Genomic DNA, 27,178 nt, shown 5'->3' with positions numbered 1-27,178 from the left:
ATTGCATAGAGCAAGCTCGAACCAATAATTTTATTTGCTGACAGTTACCAGTTAAATAGACAATTGGTTCAAGTTCAGCCCGCCCTTCATAGATGTTTTTAGGTGAGGAGAAACATACGCATCTTTGGTTTCGACTTTGTTAACCGAGAGCTTTCTGCATAATAGTAAAGAAATTTAAATAAGCAATTTTACTCTTATGTATTAGAATCCTTGAGCCCATCGAAGGGATTGAAAAAGCTAACCAAAGAGAAATTTTGAATTTTCAAATAGTTCTCTTACAAATATATGTTTCTTAATGGAAAATGTGCCCGAGTTGTTCAAGTCACATTGGACATGGATGACTCACCAGGTTCGAGTCCATAATCATTGACAATTACTCTACGAATACTCACTTTCACTAGTAATCAAGTTTTAAGCACAAGTAACACAGGAAACATTTCAAGATACTGACAAAGAGAATGTAATTGACCTTTGACAATGAGAATGTAAGGACCTGCACTGCGTTAGCTTATCTTCCTAAGCTAAAAGAACGTATTCTTACATGTTACAGCTAACGAACCTTTACCTTCGGACAAATCTACCAAAGTTCCAGCGCAAGGAACGGCTAAAATTACTTACAGAAGAAAAAGAAAAAAAAAGGAAGATTCAAAAGAGAAAGTTTAGACAGCATCTCGAAAATACATGCACAGCTGCCATTTTTGCAACTCAGCCTACTCCTGAAAATTTCATACTGAGATAATGCGACAGAAACACCAGACCCTGCCTGAACTTACCCAACTACCATAGTTTTAAGCTGTCAATGAATTTAAACAGTTCTTCCAGTGTCTGGTCCCACAAACTTCTCAATTCAAGAGGCATCTTCTGAAGAAGTAACCTCGATTTTGTTGGAGTCAATATTAACAGTTGCCTGTGACTTATCACCGTACTCATCGTTCTTCTTTGACTGAAAACGACCACCACATCCTCTAGCTCTTTTTAGTGCATGTAAATGCCAAGATTCATGCAAGTAGGGCTGCAAGATTATTTCGTAAAGTAAGACCCCCAAGGTCTTGGTGCTGGAAGCACACAGCCTCAAACAGAGATTACAACAATTAATGGGGCAGGCTGCCTTAATAACAGACAATGCTACTCGACACAATCAAAGCTTTGACTTTGAGCTCTTAATTTACTAGGAAATTAATGACATCGTTGATCAAGCGCAAGATATTCCTGATAAATAATGCGTCCAACTCAGACAAATTTTAAGCCTCATACAATTCTATTTATTCAGTTGCATTTCTCAACTATTTGGACACTTGTACAACTAAAAAATTAATACTTGGACCATCAAAAGAATAGAGGCAGCAGGAACACTTCTGACTACAATTCTGTGGCTGAAAAAGAGAAGCACAAATAGAAAAAGTCAGAAGTGTTTAGGAAGTATACACTAGGTAAAATTGCACTTGTTCCTAAGTTCAAGGACACAATTAGTCCCTCCAATATCTAAGCAACATATAAATCACCCCTTTTGTAGTGTTCTATAATTATTCACATCCAAATCTACCATCCATTTTTTATATCCTGTTTTCAGATCTAATTTGGAAAGTAGATAATCCAGTATTTCTCAATATCAATTGTGATCCAGAGAAAGAGCTAACTCCTGATTGGGTTGACCTAAAGCAAACTCAAACTTGATTACAACTAGGAGCAAAGCCAATAACAATCAAGTTCCCCCAATAAATTGCAATACATCTTTGAGAATCATTTTTATTTTATTGTATTTTTTGATCTGTGTCACTTATATTTCATATGATGCCTACTCTTTTTTATCACTTTTAATTCTGTTCAATTTTTCTTATGTGTCATCATGTTGGAAATTATCACGAAAGGAAGAACGATCTACACATGAAGTTCATTGACCTAGAGAAAGCATATGATAGAGTACCATGAAAGGTCCTTTGGGGAGCGACGGAGAAGAAAGAAATTCATATCAAATATATAAATATTATAAAGATCATGTATGAAGGAGTTGTCACTAGCGTGCAAACAATAGTAGGAGAGACTGAGGAGTTTCCCATATCAGTGGGTTTACACTGGGGTTCTAAATTGAACCCCTACATATTTATCCTAGGCATGGATGAGATAACCAATACAAGATGAGGTCCGATAGTGTATGCTATTTGCTGATGAATTGTGCTAATTGACGAAACTAGTGAGAGTGTCAACCACAAACTTGAGCAATGGAGAAGCACCTTAGAAAATAAGGGTTTCAGGATAAGTAGAAGTAAGACGGAGTACATGCACTGCAAGTTTAGTCAGCATGAGAAGAGCAAAGTTGAGGTAAGACTAGATGAGATTACGGTGACAAAATGCAAACAATTTAGATATCTAGGTTCGTTTCAAGAAAATGGAATGATAAATAAAGATGTTACTCATAAGATTAAAACCAAATGGTTGAAATAGAGAAATACTAGTATGCTACAAGGAGTTTTGTGATAGAAGGATGCTTGTCAAAGTGAAAGGTAAGTTCTATAAAACAACTATAAGACCGGCTATGTTATATGATAGTGAATGTTGGGCGGCTAAAGTCCACCATATTCACAAGATGAGTGTTGCAAAAATGCAGATCTTAAGATGGATGTGCGGTCACACAAAATTAGATAAGATTAAAAATAACCACATTCGTAGGAAGGTACAAGTTGTATGCATTGATGAGAAAATGAGAGAAGGCCGCTTGAGATGGTTTGGCCATATACTACGTCGACCTACAGATGCACCGATCCGTACGTGCGAAACTATAGTGAGGGAAAGTATTAAAAAGGGGACGGGATCGACCTAAAATCACATGGAAGGAAGTAGTCTCGAAAGACCTAATTTTTGGAATCAACATAGATTTAGCTAAAGATTAGGACACAATGGAAGAGAAATATCTATATAGTTGTTTCCTACTAATTGGGAATAGGTTTTAGACTTGGTAGAGAACTTCTAATAATATTAGTATTATTACTATTATTTATATATTTATGTGTATATACATATGTATATTTTTTTATTTATCTTACTTTTTACTTTCATTTTTGTTTTATTTTATTTTGGTAATGATGATGATACAAGGTGAGCTTAAAGAAAGAAATAAGGATTCATATTGTCAACCTCAACTTGTTCGGGATTGAAGCATAATAATTGTTATTGTTGTCATGTTGGGATGATAGACAACAAACCATAAGATGTTGATGGAGCAATTAACGAAATAGCACTTTTACTCCTCGTGTGGCCCAAAAATCATGAGTACATGTAGTTTCTTAGATTGGAGTTAGATCCTGATTTCGTCGGAATAACATTTTTAATGTTTAATACCATTTGGTGCAGCAAAGACATTGGTACAATATATCATGTTACAAAATCCTACGGATTTTCATGTGCACCAAGAGAGTATCTGAGGCATTAACTTGCACTAGACCTTAAGCAAATGGAGTAAAACTGCTTTCTGCCAATTTCCCTACTAACTTTTTCACTATCTGCTTTTTATTGTCACGATATAGTACATAAGAAATAAAATGTTGGGGTTTTACGTGTTACCATTATGTCTGACCTCAAAATATAAGGGGCCAAATAGAAGTTCTACAGGTTGGTAAATCTGGCAGGCTAATGAACTGGGAAATATAAATCAGCCGTTGAACCAATAAGCTGCCAAATGGCAGGCCTACTGAAGCAACTGACCCTGCAGGTAAAATGATACAAAGTGCATTTTGTACAAAATACCTTCCTAGCTTTTAGAAGTTTATTTTCTGATTCAGCTTTTGCACGAGATTGTCGACGCCTCAAGATGCCATGATACTGTTTTGCATTAACAAAAACAGGTTCTTCTATGGTATCTGATGGCAGAGGAACACCAACTTGCTGAATTCCCATCAATTGAAGTTGAACCTGCCAAACCATGGGTCAGATAAACTTTGTGAAGACTTCTTCACTAGATTCCAAATGAAAATGTAATTAGTAAGAAAGACTTCTTCACTAGATTCCAAATGAAAATGTAATTAGTACGAAAATCTATACCGTTGACTGTGCTGGATAAGGTTGTGCAGGGTAAGGCTGCATGTCATAGGGTGCAAAGATACCCCTGTAGTAAGGGTCTGAATAAGGATAAGCTGTTTGCGCCTGCAATAAATAAAAGACGACAGTAGATCATTCTTAGTTCCATTATACATGAAAAAACTTAACCCATGCTGATTGAGGGGTTAGTGTACAAATAGTAATGGTAGATGAACATTCTAACTAATGGATGACGTCTGAGTATGACATTTAAAGTAAAAGGAAAACATCATACCATTTGCTTACATTTGAAATGTTTGAAAATCTTGAAACTAATGCCCTAAATATTTCAAGAATTTTTATTAAAAACAATTGTCGGGGGGGGGGGGGGGGGGGCAAGATTAGATGCTTATTAATTTGATGTAGTATGACAAAAATACAAATTTGATCTCTAGACTTTACGTCCCTACACTATGGTATTGTATGGTTCCCAGCAAAACTTATTTCAATCTGCATATCAAGATGAACAAGGATATGGAAATTTGCTTCCAATTATTTAAGCCAATTTTGGAGTGTTCAGAGGATCATGTGAATTTAAATAATATATGCAACATATATGTGCGTGCACTGTATTAACTAAACAAAAGAAGATGAAAAAGGCAGATAACAAGTATCTGCATGAAGACAATACTCCCAAACCAACATCAATACATTCACATGTTCATATTTTTAGTTCTTTGCCAGATTTAACAAGAACCCTATTACTGAACAAAGATAGCAGTCATAGAACTTAAACAATCACATGTGTGTGTATTATTTTGTGGGGGGGGGGGGGGGGGGGGATGGAAATTGCATTTACTGGCAAGAATAATGACTAGGAGCAGAATAAAAAGGACTTTCATAAATAGGTTATCACAAACAAAAGTTGAAATGAGTTCAAAATAATAATACCATAGCATTTGCATCTCGGAATTGAGAAGGCATGAAGTAGTGCATGTTTGGTGGCACAGTGCCAGGGAGGGACAATTCATCTACAGGGGATGAAGACTGGCTTTGCACCTCTGACTGCTTTTGTGGCTGTTCATTCTCGCTATTATCTGAAATTTATTTATCAGACAACCTCAGATACAGTATATTAACCACATACAATACAAGTTCATTATGTTAGGCTAAAGAATCAAAGCTGATCTTCACACAATGAAGAAAAACTCCATAAGATGAAGCCATTATCAACAATTGAAATCATGAGTTAGTCAATCAGTGAGGAGAGATAAAGTCGAGCTGAGTGCAGAAAAAGTAGTTTAGTGACTTGCATTGGTACTTCTATAAGTGTAAGTCCAAGTTTTGTAACCAATTGGTTAAACAGGAACTTTGCTGTCTTGATACTTTCTTGCTGATTATTCTTTTTTCCCTTTCTGATCCATTTCCACTCTTTTGATCAGGATACAAGGATACTTTTTCTCTCCCTTCCATTGATGGAATCACATTTTATATAGAGGAAATGGACAAGGAGCAAATATAATCTGAGGTATGGAAGAGATCGTTTTCTTGGAACCAAAAATACAAGCACTTGGGGCTCTTCAGTTTTACAGTGTTTGCTAATCAAGCCCAAGGACAAGGCAAATTGCTCGCTTGCGCTCTCTCTCTCTCTCATACGCACACATACACACACAAAAAAAAAAGAGTCTTTAGACCCTAGAACTTGTTCAGTTTTTGTGAAGTATCTTCTAATCTTTTTGAAGTTTTTAATTGCTTATAAAAAATGGTTTGAAGTTGGTATGTTCTTAAATGTCCAATATTATTGTTAAGAACTTTATCTCATTTTACTAATTTGGGAACAAATAAAAGTGTGTTCTCTCTAACAGCTTAAACTTTTAGATGAGATAGTCACACACTTCAACATGGTATCAGAGCAGGCAGAGGTCCTGGGTTCGGGTCTCACCACCACCCAATATCAAAAAGAATTTTCACGTGCTTGACTCATAAAAAAAGAATCAAGCCCGCACGTGAGGGGCGTGTTGAAGACATAATTAAATAAATAAAAATGTATTCTCACTATCAATTTAAGCTTTTAAATAAATAAAAATCATAATTAAATAAATAAAAATGTATTCTCACTATCAATTTAAGCTTTTAGATGAGATGGTCACTGGTCACACACTTCAACAAATATCATTGCTCCTGGTTTACAATGATTACAATGAGTAACAGCTTTTGGGGCTAAAGTTGTTTTCATTAATCTACCTAAGCTTTCAATGAACCAAGCCTTATGTGATGGAGGCTATTGATTATTCTAGATTACTTGTCTGTGTTTAATTTGGCCAAGTTAAACTGATCTAGTAGAGGAAAGCAATTGATGGTTAAGAGGAATTTTCCAGAAATGGTCAAGAAATGCACGGGATAGTCCAATGGGCCAAAACCACGTTACAATATCCAGTTAGTGAGCAGGAAAATACTTAGCAGTAAAGGCTCCATACAAAAGAGAGAATCAACTGAAGGGGCCTCTCTCCATATTAACACAAATCAGAATAATTTTGGAAAGGATTCAAGTTCACCGTTGTCAAGAATTGGAAACTTTGATCACTTATATTAGCTCTCCCGAACTAATGATTTCGACTTATCTCTAGTTGTCGAAACTAGTTGATGTTGTGGAAGCCAAATGTATATAGTGTGAATAAGTCACAACTACTATACCAAAAATTATGACAGCCACCAAATAATAAATAAGACAATAAAGCAACAATAAAGGGAATATCAGAATTTACGAGGTTCTGCTAATTTTGCCTACTCCTCGGACACAACCAATATTTTATATTACTCCAAAAATACAAGTGAAATAATACTAAAAAGAGAAGATACAAATGCCTTAAACAGATGAGAAGGCAAATGAGAGGTGTGTTTCAATCCTAAACATTAGGCCTTCTTTTATAGGGGAAAAATCCCCCCCAAACTTAACTCCCAACCAATGTGGGACTTTGGCATTTTGCCAAACTTCAACAAATCTCCACCTTGGCAAAATTCCACATTTTCAATTCTCTCTCAATAACAAATTTTGGTTGTGTCTTCATCTTCAATCTTCAGTGTTCAACAATGTTGATCAAATCCAAACAATGTTGAAACTTGATCGCAGTCACCACCTTAGTTAGCATATCAGCAGGATTCTCTGTAGTATGAATTTTCTTCACTGTGACTCCTCCTTCTTCTATGATTTCTCGTACGAAATGATACCGAACATCAATATGCTTCGTCCTTGCATGATAAACTTGGTTCTTCGCTAATTGAATAGCACTTTGACTATCACAAAAAATTGTGATACCTTTTTGTTCAACACCAAGCTCCTTTAGCAATCCTTGAAGCCAAATTGCTTCCTTCACAGCCTCTGTAATAGCCATGTACTCTGCCTCTGTTGTAGACAAAGCAACTGTTGACTGCAAAGTGGACTTCCAACTAACTGGTGCTTTTGCAAAAGCAAACACATAACCAGTAGTTGATCTTCGTTTGTCCAGATCACCCGCAAAATCTGAGTCACAATATCCAACTACAGACTGATTGTCTTCCTGCTCAAAAACTAACCCGACATCTACAGTATTATGAATATACCGTAGAATCCACTTCACAGCTTGCCAATGCTCCTTCCCTGGATTGTGCATATATCTGCTAATAACTCCAACAGCTTGTGAAATGTCAGGCCTTGTGCAAACCATTGCATACATCAAGCTACCAACAATATTTGTGTATGGTACCTTTGACATATACTCTCGTTCAGCTTCATCCATTGGCGACATAATAGTACTTAGCTTAAAATGGGAAGCAAGTGGAGTACTAACTGGCTTAGTCTTGTCATCTATGCCAAAACGTTGAAGTACTCTTTTCAAATATTCCTTTTGAGATAAACAGAGTTTCTTTGAACGTCTATCTCTAATTATCTCCATGCCAAGAATTTTCTTTGCCTCACCCAAATCCTTCATCTCGAACTCCTTCTTCAGTTGAATCTTCAACTTATCAATTTCTTCCAAATTCTTGGAAGCTATCAACATATCATCAACATATAGGAGAAGATATACAAAGGAACCATCTTTAAGCTTGTGCAAATACACACAATGATCGTATTTGCTTCTCTTGTACCCTTGCCGCAACATAAACTCGTCAAATCGCTTGTACCATTGTCTAGAAGATTGTTTCAATCCGTACAACGATTTTTCAAGTTTGCACACCATATTTTCTTTTCCAGCAACTTTGAATCCTTCTGGCTGAGTCATGTAGATCTCCTCCTCCAAGTTTCCATGTAAAAACGCAGTTTTTACATCCATCTGAACTAGTTCCAAATCCAATTGTGCTACCAAAGCCAACATAATTCTAATGGAGGAATGTTTTACAACTGGAGAAAACACTTCATTGTAATCAATTCCCTCCTTTTGAGCATATCCTTTGGCCACCAATCTTGCTTTGTAGCGAACATCTAATTGGTTAGGAAATCCTTCTTTCTTTGCAAATACCCATTTGCACCCAATTGCTTTCTTTCCCTTCGGGAGATTGGCCAATCTCCATGTATGATTCTGATGAAGGGACTGTATTTCATCATTCATGGCAATCCTCCACTTATCTTCTTCTGAACTTTGGACAACGTCTTTATAAGTAGTAGGAACATCATCAGCTACTATTGAGGTTGCACAAGCAACCGTCTCTATGAGACGAACAGGTTTCGTTATTGTTCTTTTTGGCCTGCTGGTTGCTATTGATTCAAGTTGTTGTTGAGATTCCTAAGTTGGAATCTCCTCTACTGGCTCTCCTTCCAGAGGGTAATCTTCATTTGTTTCCTCCTCTGCTTCTTGTGTAGGAAAAATAAATTTTCCCTCAAACTCCACCTGCTTAGAAGCACCTTCATTTTGTTTGGTATCTTCTGTTACCTTATTTATCATAGCAAATTCATCAAAGGTAACATCTCTGGTGAATATTACTTTCTTTGTCATAGGACACCATAAGCGATATCCTTTGACTCCAGAAGTAATTCCCATAAAAATAGCCTTCTTTGCCCTTGGATCCAATTTTGACTCCGTCACATGATAATATGCAGTTGAGCCAAACACGTGCAAAGAGTTATAATCTATAGCAGGTTTTCCGTACCATTTTTCAAATGGTGTTTTGCCATCAATAGCAGCAGATGGTAGACGATTAATGAGGTGGCATGCATATGTAATTGCCTCAGCCCAAAATTCTTTGCCCAAGCCAGCATTGGACAACATACACCGTACCTTCTCCAGCAAGGTCCGGTTCATACGTTCTGCCACTCCATTCTGTTGTGGTGTATGTCTAACAGTGAAGTGTCGGACGATGCCATCATTTTCACAGACCTTATTGAAATGATCATTTTTGTATTCACCTCCATTGTCTGTGTGAATACACTTGATCCTCCTGCCTGTTTGATTCTCCACCATCGTCTTCCATTTGAGAAAAATTCCCAGCACTTCATCTTTGTTTTTCATTGTATACACCCACACTCTTCGAGAAAAATCATCAACAAAGGTTACAAAATAGTGCTTCCCACCCAATGAAGGTGTTTTGGAAGGACCCCAAACATCAGAGTGTACATAATCCAAAATGCCTTTAGTATTATGGATCGCTGTACAAAATTTAACCCTTGTCTGTTTCCCTTTGACACAATGCTCACAAAACTCCAAGTTGCAAGCCTTTACTCCTTTTAACAATCCTTGATCTGATAGAGTTTTCAAGGATTTTCCTCCAGCATGTCCCAAGCGCATGTGCCATAGCTTGGTTGCTTCTGCCTCTTTGTCGTCACTGGATGTCACTGTCGCTGTCCCAATAACTGTACTGCCACGATAGCGGTACATATTATTATTCTTCCGATTAGCCTTCATTACCACTAGTGCACCGGAGCATACTCTCATCACTCCATTTTCTGCAATGATTTTGAACCCTTTTGATTCTAGGGCTCCCACAGAGATGAGATTCTTCTTCAAATCCGGTACATATCGAACATCTATCAATGTTCTGATCATTCCATCATGGTTCCTTAATCGTATTGAACCAATGCCATATGAGGTAAGATGGCTGTTATCCGCTGTGTGGATGACTCCATATTCTCCTTCTTGAAATTCCACGAACCAGTCCCTGTTGGGACACATATGATAGCTACAAGCCGAGTCCATCAACCATATGTCTGATGATGTTGATGACTCTGTTGTAACTAAAGAGAAGTCTGAATCATCACAATCAGCTACATTTGAATCCATAATAGCCTTTCCATTGTTATGTTTGGCCTTATTCTTCAACTTCGGACAGTCTTTCTTCCAGTGCCCTTTTTCTCGACAAAAGGCACATTCATCTTTGCTGGGTCTGGATCTTGACTTGGATCTTCCCTTCTTTGTCCTCGTTTGATTTTAAGGACGACCCCTCACAAATAGTGCTTCTCCTTCTCCGCCCTTCTGTTTTTCTCGCTTTCTTTGTTCATAGCTGTACAAAGCCGAACAAACTTCTCTGAGAGAAACTTCGTCATTTCCATGGAGTAGAGTAGTTTCAAGGTGCTCGTACTCATCAGGAAGTGACGCCAACAACATCAAGGCCAAGTCACCATCATCATAAGTTGTATCCATATTTTGCAAATCTGTAACCAACTTATTGAAACTGGTGATATGTTCATTCATCGTGGTACCAGGAACATAGGTGAAGTGAAACAGTCTCTTCTTCATGTACAATTTATTTTGACTATTTTTCTTCAAAAATTTATCCTCCAGTGCTTTCCATAATTTACTTGCAGAAGTTTCCTTTGTGTATGGATATTTCTGCTCTCTAGCAAGGTAGGATCGAATGGTACCGCAAGCAACACGGTTGATAATTCTTCAATCTTCTTCTCCAATAACATCTGGTTTCTTTTCTTCAATGGCCAGATCTAGCCCTTGTTGAAAAAGGACATCTAGAACCTCGCCTTGCCACATCCCAAAATGTCCGGACCCGTCAAATATTTTGACCGCAAATTTCGCATTTGACACAATTCTTGTCATAAGCGAAGATGCCAATGATGACGTATTGTTGACACTTGATGTAGATTCTTCTTGTTTATTGTCTCCCATTTTTGACACAAATATTATTTAATAGCTGACGACACAAATCAAGATTATTTCCTTTCTGGTGTGGAAGATCAGACTAAGCTGCAACCACAGAGCATACTCAGACAGAACCTTGACTCAGTTACCAAGATAAATCTTTTCTGATGTGGAAGATCAGACTATGCTGCAACCACAGAGTATACTTAGACAGTACCTTGGCTCTGATACCAATTGTTGCGGAAGCCAAATGTATATAGTGTGAATAAGTCACAACTACTATACCAACAATTATGACAGCCACCAAATAATAAATAAGACAATAAAGCAACAATAAAGGGAACACCAGAATTTACGAGGTTCGGCTAATTTTGCCTACTCCTCGGACACAACCAATATTTTATTTCACTCCAAAAATACAAGTGAAATAATACTAAAGAGAGAAGATACAAATGCCTTAAACAGATGAGAAGGCAAATGAGAGGTGTGTTTCAATCCTAAACATTAGGCCTTCTTTTATAGGGGAAAAATCCACCCTAAACTTAACTCCCAACCAATGTGGGACTTTGGCATTTTGCCAAACTTAACAGTTGAAGCATTGTTCAATCTTTGTTGCGGCTTGTTAGGTCGTAGAATCATGTGCATCTCTCCATTTTGCTTTAGTGCTTTTCTGTTTCCGGCCCTAGTTCATTTTTAACTCTGACCCACTAGTTGTTCTACCACTTATATACAAGTTTTTTTTTTTTCCTGATATGTCCACTTCTACACAACTCTTTAGGTAGCTTAGATGTCCATTTGGATTTAGCAGGTCAAGCTGGGTCAGTTAAAATTTGTTACGTCATTCTAATTAGCACACCTGCTTCAGATTGAAACTTAGTTGTTGAAGTTGTTTTTGTATTCTAATCAGCACAACCAAAATCACCGTACCTTTTGCCAACTACCTCGAATTTTCACCAAATAGAACTCAAGGTCGGACTTCAAGAAAATGGTCTCCTTCCTTTTTATTCAATGCTTCCATCTTGAAGACGAACAAAATTCAAGATCTGATTTTTCTGTCTTTCACATCAGCAGAGACCTCAGTTTGAACCATGACTTTCTACATCTTGAGTATAAGGCCTTAGCAGACCCCTGAGAGCTACCATTCCACCGTCGGCAGCTTTTATTGTAAGCAGTGTTACATTATCTTCTCCAACAATTCACTCCTTTCCACCATGACCGACTAATTCAAAGGCTGCTCACCAACTTTGAAACCTCAAGTTTCAGTTACCACTTAGTCGAGAACATGAGAAGCAAGAATTCACTGAAGATTCTCTAAATTACTCAAAGAGACTACATTAAACTACTTAAAAAAGATGGTAGAAAGCATGAGAATTTAACAGAGAAAGCTATCACTATCATCCTTTGAAATAACTTACCTTTGTAAGTTTAACACAACTAATCTACTAATAATTGTACTTGACCTAAAACAGAAAATGTGAGTCAAACGGTTCCTGCATGCTTGCCCCTTTACTTCATTTTAATTGAGGAATAGAATAAACCAAACTAAATTTTTCACTCATTCGAAAGAAAATCTTACCCAATTAGTGAGATATTAGAAGATGTTCAATTTTAAATCAATCAAATATACTATGGCACGGCAAGTTTATCCATGAAGCAAATAAGTTTAGAAGCTTAGAAGCTAAACCAATTGAATAACGAGTACCAAGATGGTTGGAAAGCTTAGAAGCTAAACCAATTGAAGAAAATAAGTTTCATCGAAAGTCGACAAGTTCGGAATGTTATAACATGTACCTTAGGGTGATACTATGGTTCTTAACATGATAAGGAGGTTATGATATGAGTTATTTTAGTCGTATGATAGTAGTGTGCTATATTTTGAAGTCAAGCAAGTTGTAGAACAAAAGTTGGCAAAGGTCATCACAAGTTACATTCATAATGTGCTGAAAATTAGGTTAAATGTAAATGAATTTTTCTCCCAATATACTTGGAATTATTGGGTGATATATCAACCAAATTGAAGATCTACGAGTCTAGTTTCTAACGCATTAAACCGTTTGTCAATACAATATCGGAATAGAGAGATATTCATGTTTTCGTGAGACTGCGCCAAGCATCTCCCTATGAGACCCACATAGACGGTTTAGATATATGGATATATATAAGAAGCTTCAACCCCGTTTTTACTCATGCTTTTACAGTATATTCAGACCCTAGACATCTGGAAACACTATTCAGACCCTAGACACCTAAAAATACTCTCTCAAGGTTCTCTCATGATCCAAGACCTAAACAAAGGGCAAACAACACAAATCAAGTATCGGAAATCCCGTCGCGCTAGTAAGTTTCTTGTTCTTCTTGTTGTTGCTAATTTTTGGGTGGTTCCAGCTTATGTGGGAGGTTGTTTTAAGTGGTTTAAGTTCTGTAAAATACTCCCCCATGGTTTTTATATCAATCCTAGGTTATTTCAAGTCTTGCAAATGGATTACACCATATTTCAACATCAAAAGTGAGTTCTAGTGAAGAAGAACACCTCTTTGAGGTTGTGTTGTCATTGAGGATAGTTGTGGGATGTGTTTGGCTAAATTTTCATGTGGTTTCTGCTGGTTTAGGCATGAATAATACTCTACTACATGCTCTTGAAGTTGTTTGTATGTTGGTTGCATTATTTGAGAAAGATACTACAAGATAATACTTGGATTAGCTTAAGTCACTTCTATCGTGTTGTATTGCCATTGAGGAATGTTGTAAGCTAAATATAACTTGGATTTTAACTTGAAGCTACTGTAGGAGGTATGTATATTATTTTCTTTCATGTGCCTAAGGTTATCTTGATGTTGATTAAGTTAAATGGATGGACTAGACATGAACTAGTGAATAAAGTTGCTAATTGAAGATAGTTGAAGTTGTAGATTATTTTCGTTGTTATAAATATATGGTATAAGGTTGGAATCATTGATTAATGACTTCAGTATCATGTTAATCATATTGTTAAGGTGAATTAAGAAGTCTATAAGGGGTGATATGGGGTATACGGATTCCAATTGGAGCTTGCCACTCGTCGTGAAGTAGTTGTGACTTGTTGTTGCTATATGATGTCTTGTTATTGATATTTATATGTTGCTGGATTTCTCTGGTTTTTGTTGTTGTTGGTATATGGTATTGGAGGAGGCCCTTGTTACAGGGGAGATACTGACCAAATTTACATAAACGAGCTACTAGTTTAAGTTGCGGACTTAGCCTTTACACAACACTGATTTTGAATCGCCGTATGCTATGGTAGATTGAGTTGAGTTGTTTGAAGAATAACTTAGAATGTACTATGGACTCAAAGGAGTTAAGGTATGTTAAGGCACTTCCTTCTTTCTTTTGGCATGATCTAAAATGAAATGAATACGCTATTTCATAACGGATCTACTCCTAGCAACTAAGGTTACCGATGTTGTTCTTTCCTTATAAAGTTATTCTAAGCATGTATGATCCTTGAATCCTACTGAGGTTCATATTGATGGTATGTGTAACGACCCTATCAGTCGTTTTGAGCTCTAGAGTGTTGTTCAGCAGCTTGAGGCCATGAGCAGCTTCACTTCAGGTATTATGACTTGTACGCTTGGTCCGAATTGAATTCCGGGGAATTCGGAGTTGATTTGGAAAATGAATTCTCATTTCAGAAGCTTTAAGTTGAAAGAATTAGCTAAGGTTGGATTTTTGAGTAAACAACCTCGGAATCGAGATTCGAAGGTTCCAATAGGTTCGTATGATGATTTTGGACTTGGGCGTATGTCCGGATCGGGTTTTGGAAGACCTGGGAACCTTTTGGCGCTTATTGTGGAAGTTAGCATTTTAGAAGAAATTTCTCAAGTTTGGGTTGAAGTGCATTTCAGTGTTATCGATGTCCGTTTGGGATTCCGAGTCTGGGAATATCTCCATATGGTGATTCTAGTATTGGGAGTGCGATCAGAAGTGAATTCGGAGGTCCGTAGGTCATTTTGGAGTCATTTGGCTAAAGATAGAAATTTGAAGGTTTTTGGGAAGTTTGACCGAGAGTTGACTTTTTGATATCGGGGTCGGATTTTAATTCCGGAAATTGGAGAAGGTCTGTAATGTTGAATACGACTTGTGTGCACAATTTGAGGTTAATCGGACGTGATTTGACGGGTTTCGGCATCGAATGTAGAAGTTTGAAATTTCAAAGTTCATAAAGTTTGGATTGGAGTACGATTCATGATTTTGACGTTGTTTGATGTGATTTGAGTCCTCTAACAGGTCTGTGTTAAGTTATGGGACTGGTTTGTGTGATTGGACGGGGTCCCAGGGGCCTCGGGTGTGTTTCGGGGTGGTTTCAGATCAAATTTGGATAAAAAGTTGTTGCTAATTGCTGGTATCTGGTTTCCTTCTTCGCGAACGCGAAGGGAGTCCCGCGTTCGCGAAGTGGAAAGTGGGAGGCTGCTGGATTTGACCTTCGCGAACGCAAAGTGGAAATCGTGAACGCGAAGGGGTGGGCTGAGTTGACTACGCGAACGCGTATGAGATATCGCGAACGCGTAGAAGGAAAGATGAGAGTGGGGCTTGAGGCTGTTGGCCTATGCGAACGCGAGGCCTGGAATGCGAATGCGTAGAGTCCGGGGAGCTGGCCTTCGTGAACGCGAGCGTAGGGTCACGAACACGATGAAGAAATTTTGGGGCTGAAGCAGGTTGTGCTTCGCGAACGCGAGGGCATTTCCGCGTTCGCAAAGAAGAGTAGTGCTGGGCAGTGACTTGTTTTAAGACGTGATTTGGCCCATTTCTTTCATTTTTCTCTTGGCTTGGGCGATTCTTGGAGGATTTCAAGAGGGGGTTTCATCATTCAATGGCAAGGTAAGTTATCCCCACTTAATAGGAGTTAAATACATTGATTTCGCATGGGTTTTAACATGGAAATTAATGGAAATTTGGGGTTTTTGAGGAAGACTTAGAAATTTGGTATTCTTGAATTTTGACAACGATTTTGGACATGAAATTAAGAGAAAATCATATATTTGAGTTTGTAAGTTCATGGGTAAACTTTATCTTTGAAAAATTTCAGAATCCGGGCACGTGGGCCCGAGGGCAATTTTGTTAACTTTTCGATCGGGGTTAGGAATTGTTATAAATTAGGTTGTAATGAGTAATTGAACATATGTTAATGGATTTGCATAATTATTGGCTAGTTTTGAAGCATTGTGCATCGATTCGAGTCTTCGGAAGGGCGTGGAATGCCGGTTATGGATCTTCGGAGCGAGATGAGTCTCCTTTCTAACCTTGTAAGAGGGAATTTTCCCGATATGTGATGTGATTGGTTATGTTCTCCTATTTGTGGGGGATACGTATGCACGAGGTGACGAGAGTCCGTGCGTAGCTACTATTATGTGTAAGTTCGGGTAGTCTAGGATCCAAAAACATGCTATACTTGGAATATCTGTAATCTTGTTGGCAGTTGAATTGCTTAAATCCTATCGAATTAGTAAATGAATTTCTAAAAGGATTAAACTTCATTTTCTTAAATCGTTAAAAAAGAATTGGCTTTTATTTGGATAAATGTTCCCCGATAAATTCTTAATTGGCTGTTTGAGCATGTATTTCTATGTGTACCTGTGTCGCATGTATGATTCGCGAGCAGGGTGATTGTTTATTTAAATTTGACCGCGTCACATGTATGATTCGCGAGCGGGGTAATAGATGCATCTATGGTTTGCGCCGCTCGACCCTCGACAGTGCACATTTTACATTTATGTTGGATCGGGTCGTACTACCTCGACATGATTTGTGCATGCTTGTATTGCTTGCCTGGAGATTTATTGATATTGATATTTGCTCTCCCCGACTTGAGATAATTGTTAATGAATGGGTTATGAATTCAGAGACTTTTAAATAAAAAGGAACTTTTACCTGTTTCGTGACTTATTTGAATTTAATGTTGTTCTTAATAAATCCGTGATTCATTGCATTAATAATATTATTATTGGACCACTAGCAAGTGATGAAGTCGACCTCTCGTCTCTACTTCTTCGAGATTAGACGGGATACTCATTGGGTACACGTTGTTTTCGTACTCATACAACACTTGCTGTGCATTTTTGTTGCACAGTTTCAGATGTGGCTAGTGGCTTAGTGGCATAGCGGCATGGTTGATATGGAGACTTAGGTGAGCTGCATTTATCGAGGCGACCCGTATCCAACACGGTCTCTTCCAGATTATTGTATTTATTTTCTGTCCAATTTGTATTCTGGACAGTTGTTGTATTGTATTGCTTCCTAGAAATAGCTCATGCACTTGTGACACCGGGTTCTGGGATAGTTATGGGGTATTTTGTATTGACTTCTTGACATTTATATTTAATTTGAACTGATTATCTTTTACTAGTAAAAATTGAAGAAAAAAATCAGAGTTTTTCGCAATTGTGTAAATGAGAATTTAATTAAGTATTTTGGTTGGCTTGCCTGATAGTAGTGTCCGACGCCATTGTCACACCTCCTTTTTCCTACACCCTGCAAGGGGTATAAGGGGAGTTTTTTCCAACTTAAAGTGACAATCGAAATGAGATTTATTTATTTATTTAATAAATTCAGAGTCTCCACTTGGGATAATTTTATGGTGTCCCAAGTTACCGGTTCAAATCCTGAATCGAGGAAAAATTGACTCTGTTTTATAGCCTGCGAACACAGAAATCCGGGTAAGGAATTCTGTTAACTCGGGAGAAGGTGTTAGGCATTCCCGGATTTCGTGGTTCTAGCACGGTCGCTCAACTGTTATATTTGGCCTATTTACTTGATTTTAATACATGTTTTAACCTATGGTTCAATTTTAACTTTATAACCGCTTTAATTAATTATTTTTAGAAAGATTCAATGTCGTCAAAAGCACATCTTGAACCACGTCACATAAATGCACATGCGGTACATGACACGTTTTACTTGACGTTGTTGAGATTTAGATTTGGGTCACATAAATGCACACCTTAGTTTAGGAAGGCAATTTAAATTACACAATTTTTTTTTTAATTTGCGAGGGCCATGAAAGTTCAACTAAATGGCACGCCTTGATCTATCCTTAAGGAATCGTAATTATGTCACGCAAACGTATCCACAATCACGATAATAAATTAAAACGCGCCTAAGGCATCCTACTAATGTTCATAAGTGTTTATTTTCCTAAGTTTGAGGTTATTTGAAGGTTAGGAATTACAAAAGAAAAATTAGCACAAATATATGGCCCATTAACGTTACTTGATACACCATAAAATCACAAGGCCCAACCAACACAACTACTACCCGTCTTCAAATATTTTCCATTTTTAGCTTTTAGGACATACGTGTACAATGATTAAGCCAGAACTATATGCTAACACAATAAGAAAAAGAAGAAGAAAAACAAAACAACCAAAAGCCTATTTGATTAGAGTTTACCCGAAATCCCTTTATACTTTCATTTTTTTCTTTCATAGTTATTTATCTAAAAGAGAAATTCAAAGTGGCGATGAAATATGCAAATCAGTAATGTCCACCCATCAAGTAAACATATGAATATAAATCTTAACTCATACAATTTGTAGTAATGCTCTTGGACAAAACACAGGCAACTAAACAATTTGATAAGCTATCAAAGGCATTCAAACAAGATAGAGCACAAAAAGACTAAGCAAACACATTATATTAAACCAAAAATGAATCAAATAAGAAAGTGACCTCTGTTGAGCAGAACTTTTCAATTTGTTAATAAAGGACCTCCGAGTGTTGAATTATAAGTAAGAAAGATTGGTCAAACTCGCCCGCGGATCGGAGCATCAGTAGAAACGAAACAACAAACTTCTCCCTCGACTGAAACTCGTGAGTTTTAATGGGTAAGTGCTGCTGCGTTTTTGCAGCAATTTCAGCCGCGATTTTGGCTGATTTTCATGCATGTTTCTTAGATTTTTAAGAGTGTTTCAAGGCCGCTTCATTGACTGTGTTTGGAGCTGATTTCGGGACTGCTTGATGCTGTTTTTCAACTGATTTTACAGCAGATTTTTGCTGAAAAACGAGCTGATTTTTGGACTATTTTTTGACATTTTTATAGCTGTTTTTGAGATGATTTAAGGGTTGGTTTATGGGCAGTGTTCAGCTTGTTTTTGGAGATGAAATTGGATGGCGTTGGAGGTCGTTTTGGTGCGTTTTTGGAGATGGTTTAGCTGCCTTTCATGGCCGAAAATTTAGAAGTGAACATCGGCTTTTATGGTGAAGCTCGGTGGGGAAGACGAAGTTTCGGAGGGGGGGGGGGTTCTTTTGTCTGCGGCTGTCAGCCCTTTCAGATGCCTCTTTCTTTTGATTTTTTTAGGCGTATTTTTGTGTGTCCCCCTTCTTTTAGGCCTTACTTCCCCTATGTATAGGTCTAAGTCTAATATGTATTTTTTGTGTATTTTGCCAACTAGTCCCTAGGTCTTTTTGTGTTAAGTCCTTAAGGTCTTTTTATTTGTTTTTTGTTCCAAAGAAGAGTCTAGAAGGGTCCCTAGGATTAGCTTAATGGGTATTGGATATTGAGATTAAGGAACGGGCTAGGAACTTGGGCCTTTATGACTAGTTATGTTTAAAATTAGCTTAATTAACTAAAAGTATTATCAAAAATATTAATTAGCTCTACTTAAGTAAATATAATTATTAAAATAAGACTGACCATTAAAACAAAACTATTTTTTGGTATTTTTTCAAGATTAAAAATGACTACAAAACATTTAATGAACCTATTTTTTGTAATTTTCGTGTTCTTGTAATAAAATAAAAGTAAAAGAGTAAAAATGAGTTGAAATAGCTATATTAGGCTGAAATTAAATATTTACGTGCTAAAATATGAAAAATCTTGGGGAGGGTCAAAAATCACATGTCTACAGCTGCCCCTCTTTGACTAGAAAGACGAAGTATTATCAGACAAAGATCGACTAGACAGGTGTTTTTGACCCGACCCTTATTTACAGGGACCAAAAACTAAGAGAAATGAGAATGTGATCGAGCCTTGGTCTCTGAGCTGCCTACATATCCTTGGCTATAAAGGAATCAGGCCATGTGTAGTTCAGAAGTGAGTGAGATGATGGAGTATGCCGAGGTGGAGAGCCGGTCGAGGTGCCGTTCTGTCGAGGTTCCGGTCCGCGGTCCTATTATTACATCAAAAATCAAAACATCAAAAAGACTAGCTAAGTCCGTCAACTACGAGTAACAAGATTCCTATCTATAAGTCTTCTGAAGCTTGATCTTGAGTCTTGAGTGGTTCTTAATGCAGACTTTAGATTTGAACCTTGACGCTTACTAGTTGCAGGTGCTAGTTCATCCTTCTTCAGCTTTTCGGATCAAGACCAGGCATGTAGTGCTTGTGACCTCGGCCATGTCTTGAGCAGCCCACATCTTTCATCAACTTTTGCCTTTGGATTAACTTCTTGCCTTTCTTTTTTTCTTTATTGTGACTAACTTCTGTTGATCATCTCGGACTGTTGACTCGCATTCTTGCCGAGAGCTTCTTTTGTTGCTGACTTGATTTGCGTTCTGTAGTGAATTCCCTTATTCTCCAAGTAGGCGCCTGATTGCTAACATTTAAATTGCTGTTTTGTTCTTCAGGTGGGCTCCTGATTACCAACACTTGAATTGCTGCTTTGTTCTTCAGGTGGGCTCCTGATTACCGACACTTGACTTGTTGCTTTGTTCTTCAGGTGGGCTCCTAATTAGCAACACTTGACTTGTTATTTTGTTCTTTAGGTGGGCTCCTGATTACCAACACTTGAATTGTTGCTTTTCCTCGAAACTTGAGTTGTCTTCCTTCGAAACTGTTTTCCCTTGAAACTTGAGTTGTCTTCCTTCGAAGCTGCTTTCCCTTGAAACTTGAGTTGTCTTCCTTCAAAACTGTTTTCCCTTGAAACTTGAGTTGTCTTCCCTTGTTCTCCAGATGGGCGCCTGATTACAATAAAACAGACAAAACAAAAGAAATTTTCCTACCCCAGTTTGATATTGGGAACATCTGTGAGTGTTAACAAAACTATAAATCACTTGCGCTGCTGATGAAGGATGCAATGATAAGAGTAAAATTAATGACTCGACTAGGATGTGCGTCTCCTAAACGTGATTGAGCTTGCAGAAAACTATAAACTAAGCTTGACTAAAGTAAAAACTGACCCTATTCTCCAGGCGGGCCCCCCTAATTTCAGTAAAACTAAACATAGAAAATCTTTAAAAAACTTAAAAAAATGACTTCCCTTTTTTTTCAAATTCAGACTTCCTTTTTTAAAAAAATAAATTATTATCCTAGGAGAAAATTCATCGGACTAGGTTTTCTATCTTAGGAGAAAGATTTATCAGACTAAGATTTTGATCCTAGGAGGAAGTTCATCAGACTAAGTCTCTTTTTTACTTCTTTTTTGGTATCTTAGGAGAAAGGTTTGTCACACCTCCTTTTTACCTACACCCCCGGAAGGGAGTATATAAGGGAGTTTTTTCAATTAAAGGACAATCAAAACGGGATTATTTCATTTAAAGATTCAGAGTCGCCACTTGGGATAATTTATGGTGTCCTAAGTCACCGGTTCAAATACCGAATCGAGAAAAATATTGACTCTGTATTACTGTCCACGAACAGAGAAATTCGAGTAAGGAATTCTGTTAACCTGGGAGAAGGTGTTAGGCATTCCCGGGTTCTGTGGTTCTAGTATGGTCGCTCAACTGCTATAATTGGCCTATTATCTGATTTTAATACATGTTTTAGCCTATGGCATAATTTTAAATTATTAAGCGCTTTTAATTAATTTTAAGAAAAAATTACAATATCATTTAAAATATGTTTTGAACCACGTCACATAAATGCACCCGCGGCTCTCGACATATTTCAATCTAGCATTGTTGGGATTTGGATTTGGGTCACATAAATGCGCACCCGAGTTCAAGAACATAATTTATTAAAATAATGTGCCTAAAGCAACTACGCGTTTGCAACTTTGCGAGGGACATGAAAATTCGCTAAATGACTCACCTCGATTCTAAGGATCAAAACAATATTAATTAAATGAGTGCCATGCAATTGTCATTTTGTTTGTCACGGCGCACCTCAATTCCAATTGTAAAAGGGAATGCAAACTATGTTTTGGAGGGCCATAAACTATTTTATTGTCTAATATGGCACACCTCCAATCTACTTTTATAAGATTCAAAGTTAATTAAAGAAAAAGCCTCAAGGAGTTCAAAAGGCCCTTCATACTAAAGTTAAACTCAAAATGCGGAATGAATGAGCAAACACCCGTTCCTGTTTGAGATCTGGGCTCAAAGGAAGCCCAACACTTTGTTGCGAATGCTACTAAACTACTGATCTCTTGAGTGGCTTAAGCTAAGCCCCAAAATAAGGCCTAATTTGTGAACACAGTGCATTTATAACGCTGGGACTCAGGATCGAGTCCCTATGATGACATGAGGCAGCACACATACATATTGCAATTAACTTGATCCTATGAAACAAACACACAAGTACTATTTAACCTTCAGGTTTGACTGTTTCAGCAAGACATGAATAAATCATCATTTTTAAGACTCGAAATTTGGCAATCAACAAGTAATCATGCTTGAATCCATTCGTTGCTTTTTTAAAACTAATTCTTAAGAGAGCATTTCCATGTTATTTGAGACATTTGCTCCAAATGGATGACTGACTAATGACAATTTTGCAAGCTAATTCAGTAGACACTAATAATCTGGACTTTATCCTCAAGCTAGATGTGCTTACCAAACATCACACAAATAAATCAATGTGAATTTACAAACCATTATTCAACATTTAACGAACTTAAAGGAAATTTTCAAAAAATTCCAGAACCAATCTTGACTTCCCCTCGAACCTTCCTCATTCTCAAAGAGCTCAACACATTCACAAAAAGAGAAGCACTTAAACAGAGATCTAAAACTATGCAGGGGCAAATTTTATCATGATTGCTGGAAAATAACCTCAATAACTCATAATTGGAATTAACATGTATTTAACAACCATGACTATGGAACCAAAACTAAACACTTCAGCCAGTACACTGCAACTCACAGTCCATATTTAATGCTCATTACAGAATCCAAGACAATCTCTATTCAACTGCATCCTCATAAGTTCAAGTCTAAACTTAACAAAAAGAAAATGAAAGTCACACAAAGCTATACTAAAACAAAACAAGAACCAGATTTAAACTAAACAGATAGCAGAAAAACTAGTATTAATTATTGCTTCAATTTGAATTACAGAAGTTCATAGTTGCACTTCACATGATGGCAGATCCAAAGCATACCTGGAAATTGAAATATAAACCAAAGGGTGAGGAATCAACAGTAGTATTAGATGAAATCAGCACCAACAACACTCAGTAAACATTTCAAACTCCAGAAAATGATGTGCAACAATCCAGAAATCAGTTTCGATCAAACAGTGACCCAAACATCAAACCAAACTTCTACAACCCAAGTTCAATCCATTCTAACCCCTAAATGAGAAACCATTGTTTTCAAAAATTGAAAAAAAAAATCAGAAATCACTGAGGCAACTCAATGAAACAGTAAAAATCAGTCGTTTTTTATTTTTCTCAATTTTTCTCTTCAGGTCTGCCTTGAATGGTAAGATAGGGATGCCTTTAAAGGCAAGGCAATAGGGAAACTAATAGAGACTCAAATTTTCCTTTAGGCCATTTTCATGTTTTCATTTTTGCCTAGATATCCCTATTTAGTTTTCAGATTTTCAAAACAATCCCAAAGTCAACTTCCAAGAAGCTTCCATTTCAGTTATACAAAGATTCCCTAGACTAGAATACCCAAATTACCCTTTAATGACCATGTTTTTACTGCTGAAACCTATGGGTATGGGTCATGGGTCAATGACTCATATGTTCAGGTCCAAATGAACAAATCAAATGAACCTCAGGCCCAAACCAAAAGGAGTTAGAAACCCAACCAAATTGCTAATAAGCAGTAAAAGAAAATATTTGAGTGATTTCAGAACACGGAACCTAAGCTACGAGTGATGATTTTTCTTAAGCTAAAAGTACTAAATTGAAATTAACACTAAATTACCAGTTTATTAACAATCTAACCTAAGCTATTTTATCAGAATGGTTATCATAAAATCAAGAGAAATAGAGGATATTGGTTAAGATTTTAAAAGAAAACTGAGGAAATGAAACAGAAATAAATACATAACCACACATGAAAACAACTGCCTCAACGGGAAAACTAGACTCAAAGCTGAGTTTAGTTGGGGCATGAGAAGAAAAGGAGAAGAAGAGGCGGGGCGGAAGGATGAACAAAAAGGCAAAGAAAGACAAGAAACTTACCGATTTAAACTTGAAATCACCGGGTAGTTCTGATTTAATCCCAAAATGGTATAAATCGCCTGTTCTTTGTTAAGAACACACGAATAACACCATTCTAAGATGAATCAGGCTTTGAACACTCGGAGGAACTGGAGCGATGACCTTGCATGGATGAACTTGACTTTGACCTCTAGAACTTGAACCTTAGATTTAATATTCGAGAGGTTTTAGGGGTATTTAAAAGAAACTAAGTGAAGATTCGGAATGGGGGGGGGCTTGGAGATTGCGTAGTGTTGATTTGGTGGTGAACGGAGGTGGCGCCGCCAGCTGAGAACGGTGGAAATCAGGGCGGTGCTAGGGTTTGGTGGTGGTCTCTGAGAGGGGTGAATTGAGAGACGATGAGAGGGGGTCTTTCCGACATTTAAATACCAAAATCGAGTCAGTATAGATCGTCTGATCAACAGAGATCAACGGTCCAGATCAAAAAAATAAAAACAGTGTCGTTTGGACTGTTGGGGGGGAATAACCGGGTTAAGAGTGGGTTTGGGCTTGGACTGGGGCGGGTTTTGGGTAACTGACTTGGGCTCGAGAGAATTAAGTAAAAACGGCCCAAAATTGGATTTCCCTCTTTTCCCTTTTCAAAACCTTTTTAATTCCTTTTCTTTTTGTTTTTTTTTTCTTTTCTTTTTTCTAAAAATAAAACAAAACAAAACCCAACTTAATTCTTAACCCAAATTATCCTAGAAAATTAAATTAATTAACCCTAATAATTATTATAACTAAGTAAAATACCAAATTAAAGGAAAACCAACCAAATTCAAATCTAAAAATTGAATAATGCAACATAAACCATTTTTTGTGATTTTTCCCTTTTCATAAAATAACTAATTTGCTAATTAATCCTAAATATATAATTAAATCATAAATGCAAATGCAATATATTATTTTTGTATTTTTCATTAATTAAGCAAAATTAACATGCATAGACAGATGCAAACAATTAACAAAAAATGCTACAAAAATCTACGAAATTGCAAATAATGGAAAAATTTATTTTTCTTGAATTTATGGGAGTAATTCACATAGGGAAAAAATCACGTGCTCACAGCTGCCCTTCTTTTCTCGGAAACACGAAGAATTTTCGTGCAAAGACAAAGTGAGCGGATACGAGCGATTTTTGCCCTTTTGATTACTTCGTGGGAAACATTTTTGAAAGATTTGACCGCACCCTGCTTCCGAGGTTGCCTACATATCCTTGGCTATAAAGAAATCAGGTCAATGTAGTTCGGGAAGTTTCGGTAGCTGGGACTACCATGAAACTGTGATCTCATTGTTGCTGCTGCTGTTGCTACTATTGTTTACCGAACTCCTTATTACACCATGTCAAAATAAAAAAAAGCTAGACTAGACTATGATCTATGCATTACAAAAATCCTATCTACATATTCAAACTTGATCTTATGGTTCTCGTTGCCTTGTTGATTTGTATTCTCCCGGCGAAATCCCTTTGTTGCCAACTTGAATTGTAACCTGAAATGTTTTCCCTTTCTCCAGGTGGACGCCTGATTGCTGAACTCGAATTGTACACTGAGATGCTTTCCCTTTCTCCAGGTGGATGCCTGACTGCTGAACTTTAATTATATTCCCGTGCTCTCCAGGTGGGCGCCTGACTGTTGAACTTGAATTGTATTCCCGTGCTCTCCAGGTGGGCGCCTGATTACTGAACTTTAACTGTATTCCCGTGCTCTCTAGGTGGGCGCCTGATTTCAACAAGATAGACAAAACAAAGAAAATATTATGCCCCAGTTTGGTACCTGGGTACATATGTGAGTGTTTATCGAATATTTTAAGAAATTGAAAGCTAGATCCCATTATCCAGGAGGGTCCTGACAACTCCTAGTTAAATGACAGTTTTTTTAAAAGCTGAATTATATTTTCTAAAGGTATGACTTCCGCTAAATCTGGTTATCTAAGAAGGTCTTAAAACTACATTCCATTATCCAGGAGGGTCCTGAAAATCAAAATCAAGCCTTATCTTAAGAGTGACAATTTTTAAGGCTGAATTATGCTTCCCTACTGCAGAACTTACGCTAAATCTTGTTATCTAATGAAAATCTTAAAGCTAGGTCCCATTATTTAGGAGGGTCCTGAAAACCCCTAATTGAATCCTATCTCAAACATGCAAACTTTGAAACCATCTTATATTCCTTGGGGTATATTTATGCTAGATTTTACTACTCATGATTGTTTTGAATTTTAAACTAGGTCCATTTTACAGGAAGGTCCTGAGAACTTCAAATTAAATCCCATTATCCAGGCGGGTCTTGAGAGTTTGCGGTCAAACCTGTTTGGTGGTTGCCTTTCCTTATGGAAGGTTTCTCCGAAACAACGAAACTTTCTGCCCCTGTTTCAATCAAAGAAAAATCTTGTCAGTTTAAAATGTGGTGGTTAGTTGCTGGCATTCTTGCTAAAGGTCTCTCCGCTGCCGTGCTTTGTTTTGACTGGCTTCCCCGAACTGGCCCTAAACTACTTGGCTTTCTGACTGACTTTCAAACTACCTGACCCCGGATAACTCGAGTTGTTCTATAACCAAACCGTTGTCTTACATTTCTGACCCCTTTATCCGAACCTCTACATCTCTCATGAGGTTACTAAATCATCCCGCCGATGGAAATTTCGCTGACACTTTATACTCCACTTTACATCATACTATCTTTGGTATGTTCTGGCCACACTGTGCTTTGCAATTTTTGAAGTTGGTAGTGAGCTTTGAAATCCTTTATTTTGCTTGACCAAGACTGA

General features: G+C 37.3%; 1 protein-coding gene across 1 annotated transcript in view; it reads right to left on the bottom strand.

Annotated features, from left to right (window-relative positions):
- Window positions 1–495: 495 nt before the first annotated feature.
- Window positions 496–27,178, bottom strand: part of LOC107821024 (uncharacterized) — a 36,466-nt gene continuing 9,783 nt past the window's right edge. Inside the window, exons 3-6 of the mRNA XM_075243254.1 lie at window positions 4,963–5,110; window positions 4,036–4,137; window positions 3,742–3,906; window positions 496–1,012 (exon numbers count right to left, since the gene is read on the bottom strand). Of these exons, the coding sequence (XP_075099355.1) occupies window positions 848–1,012; window positions 3,742–3,906; window positions 4,036–4,137; window positions 4,963–5,110 (580 nt within the window). The 3' untranslated portion in view covers window positions 496–847. The remainder of the gene's footprint in view (window positions 1,013–3,741; window positions 3,907–4,035; window positions 4,138–4,962; window positions 5,111–27,178) is intronic.

Source organism: Nicotiana tabacum, chromosome 3 (genome assembly GCF_000715075.1).
Source record: "Nicotiana tabacum cultivar K326 chromosome 3, ASM71507v2, whole genome shotgun sequence".
Lineage (NCBI taxonomy): Eukaryota > Viridiplantae > Streptophyta > Magnoliopsida > Solanales > Solanaceae > Nicotiana > Nicotiana tabacum.
Note: the sequence above shows the minus strand (reverse complement) of the source record. Positions and strands in the feature narration are given on the sequence as shown.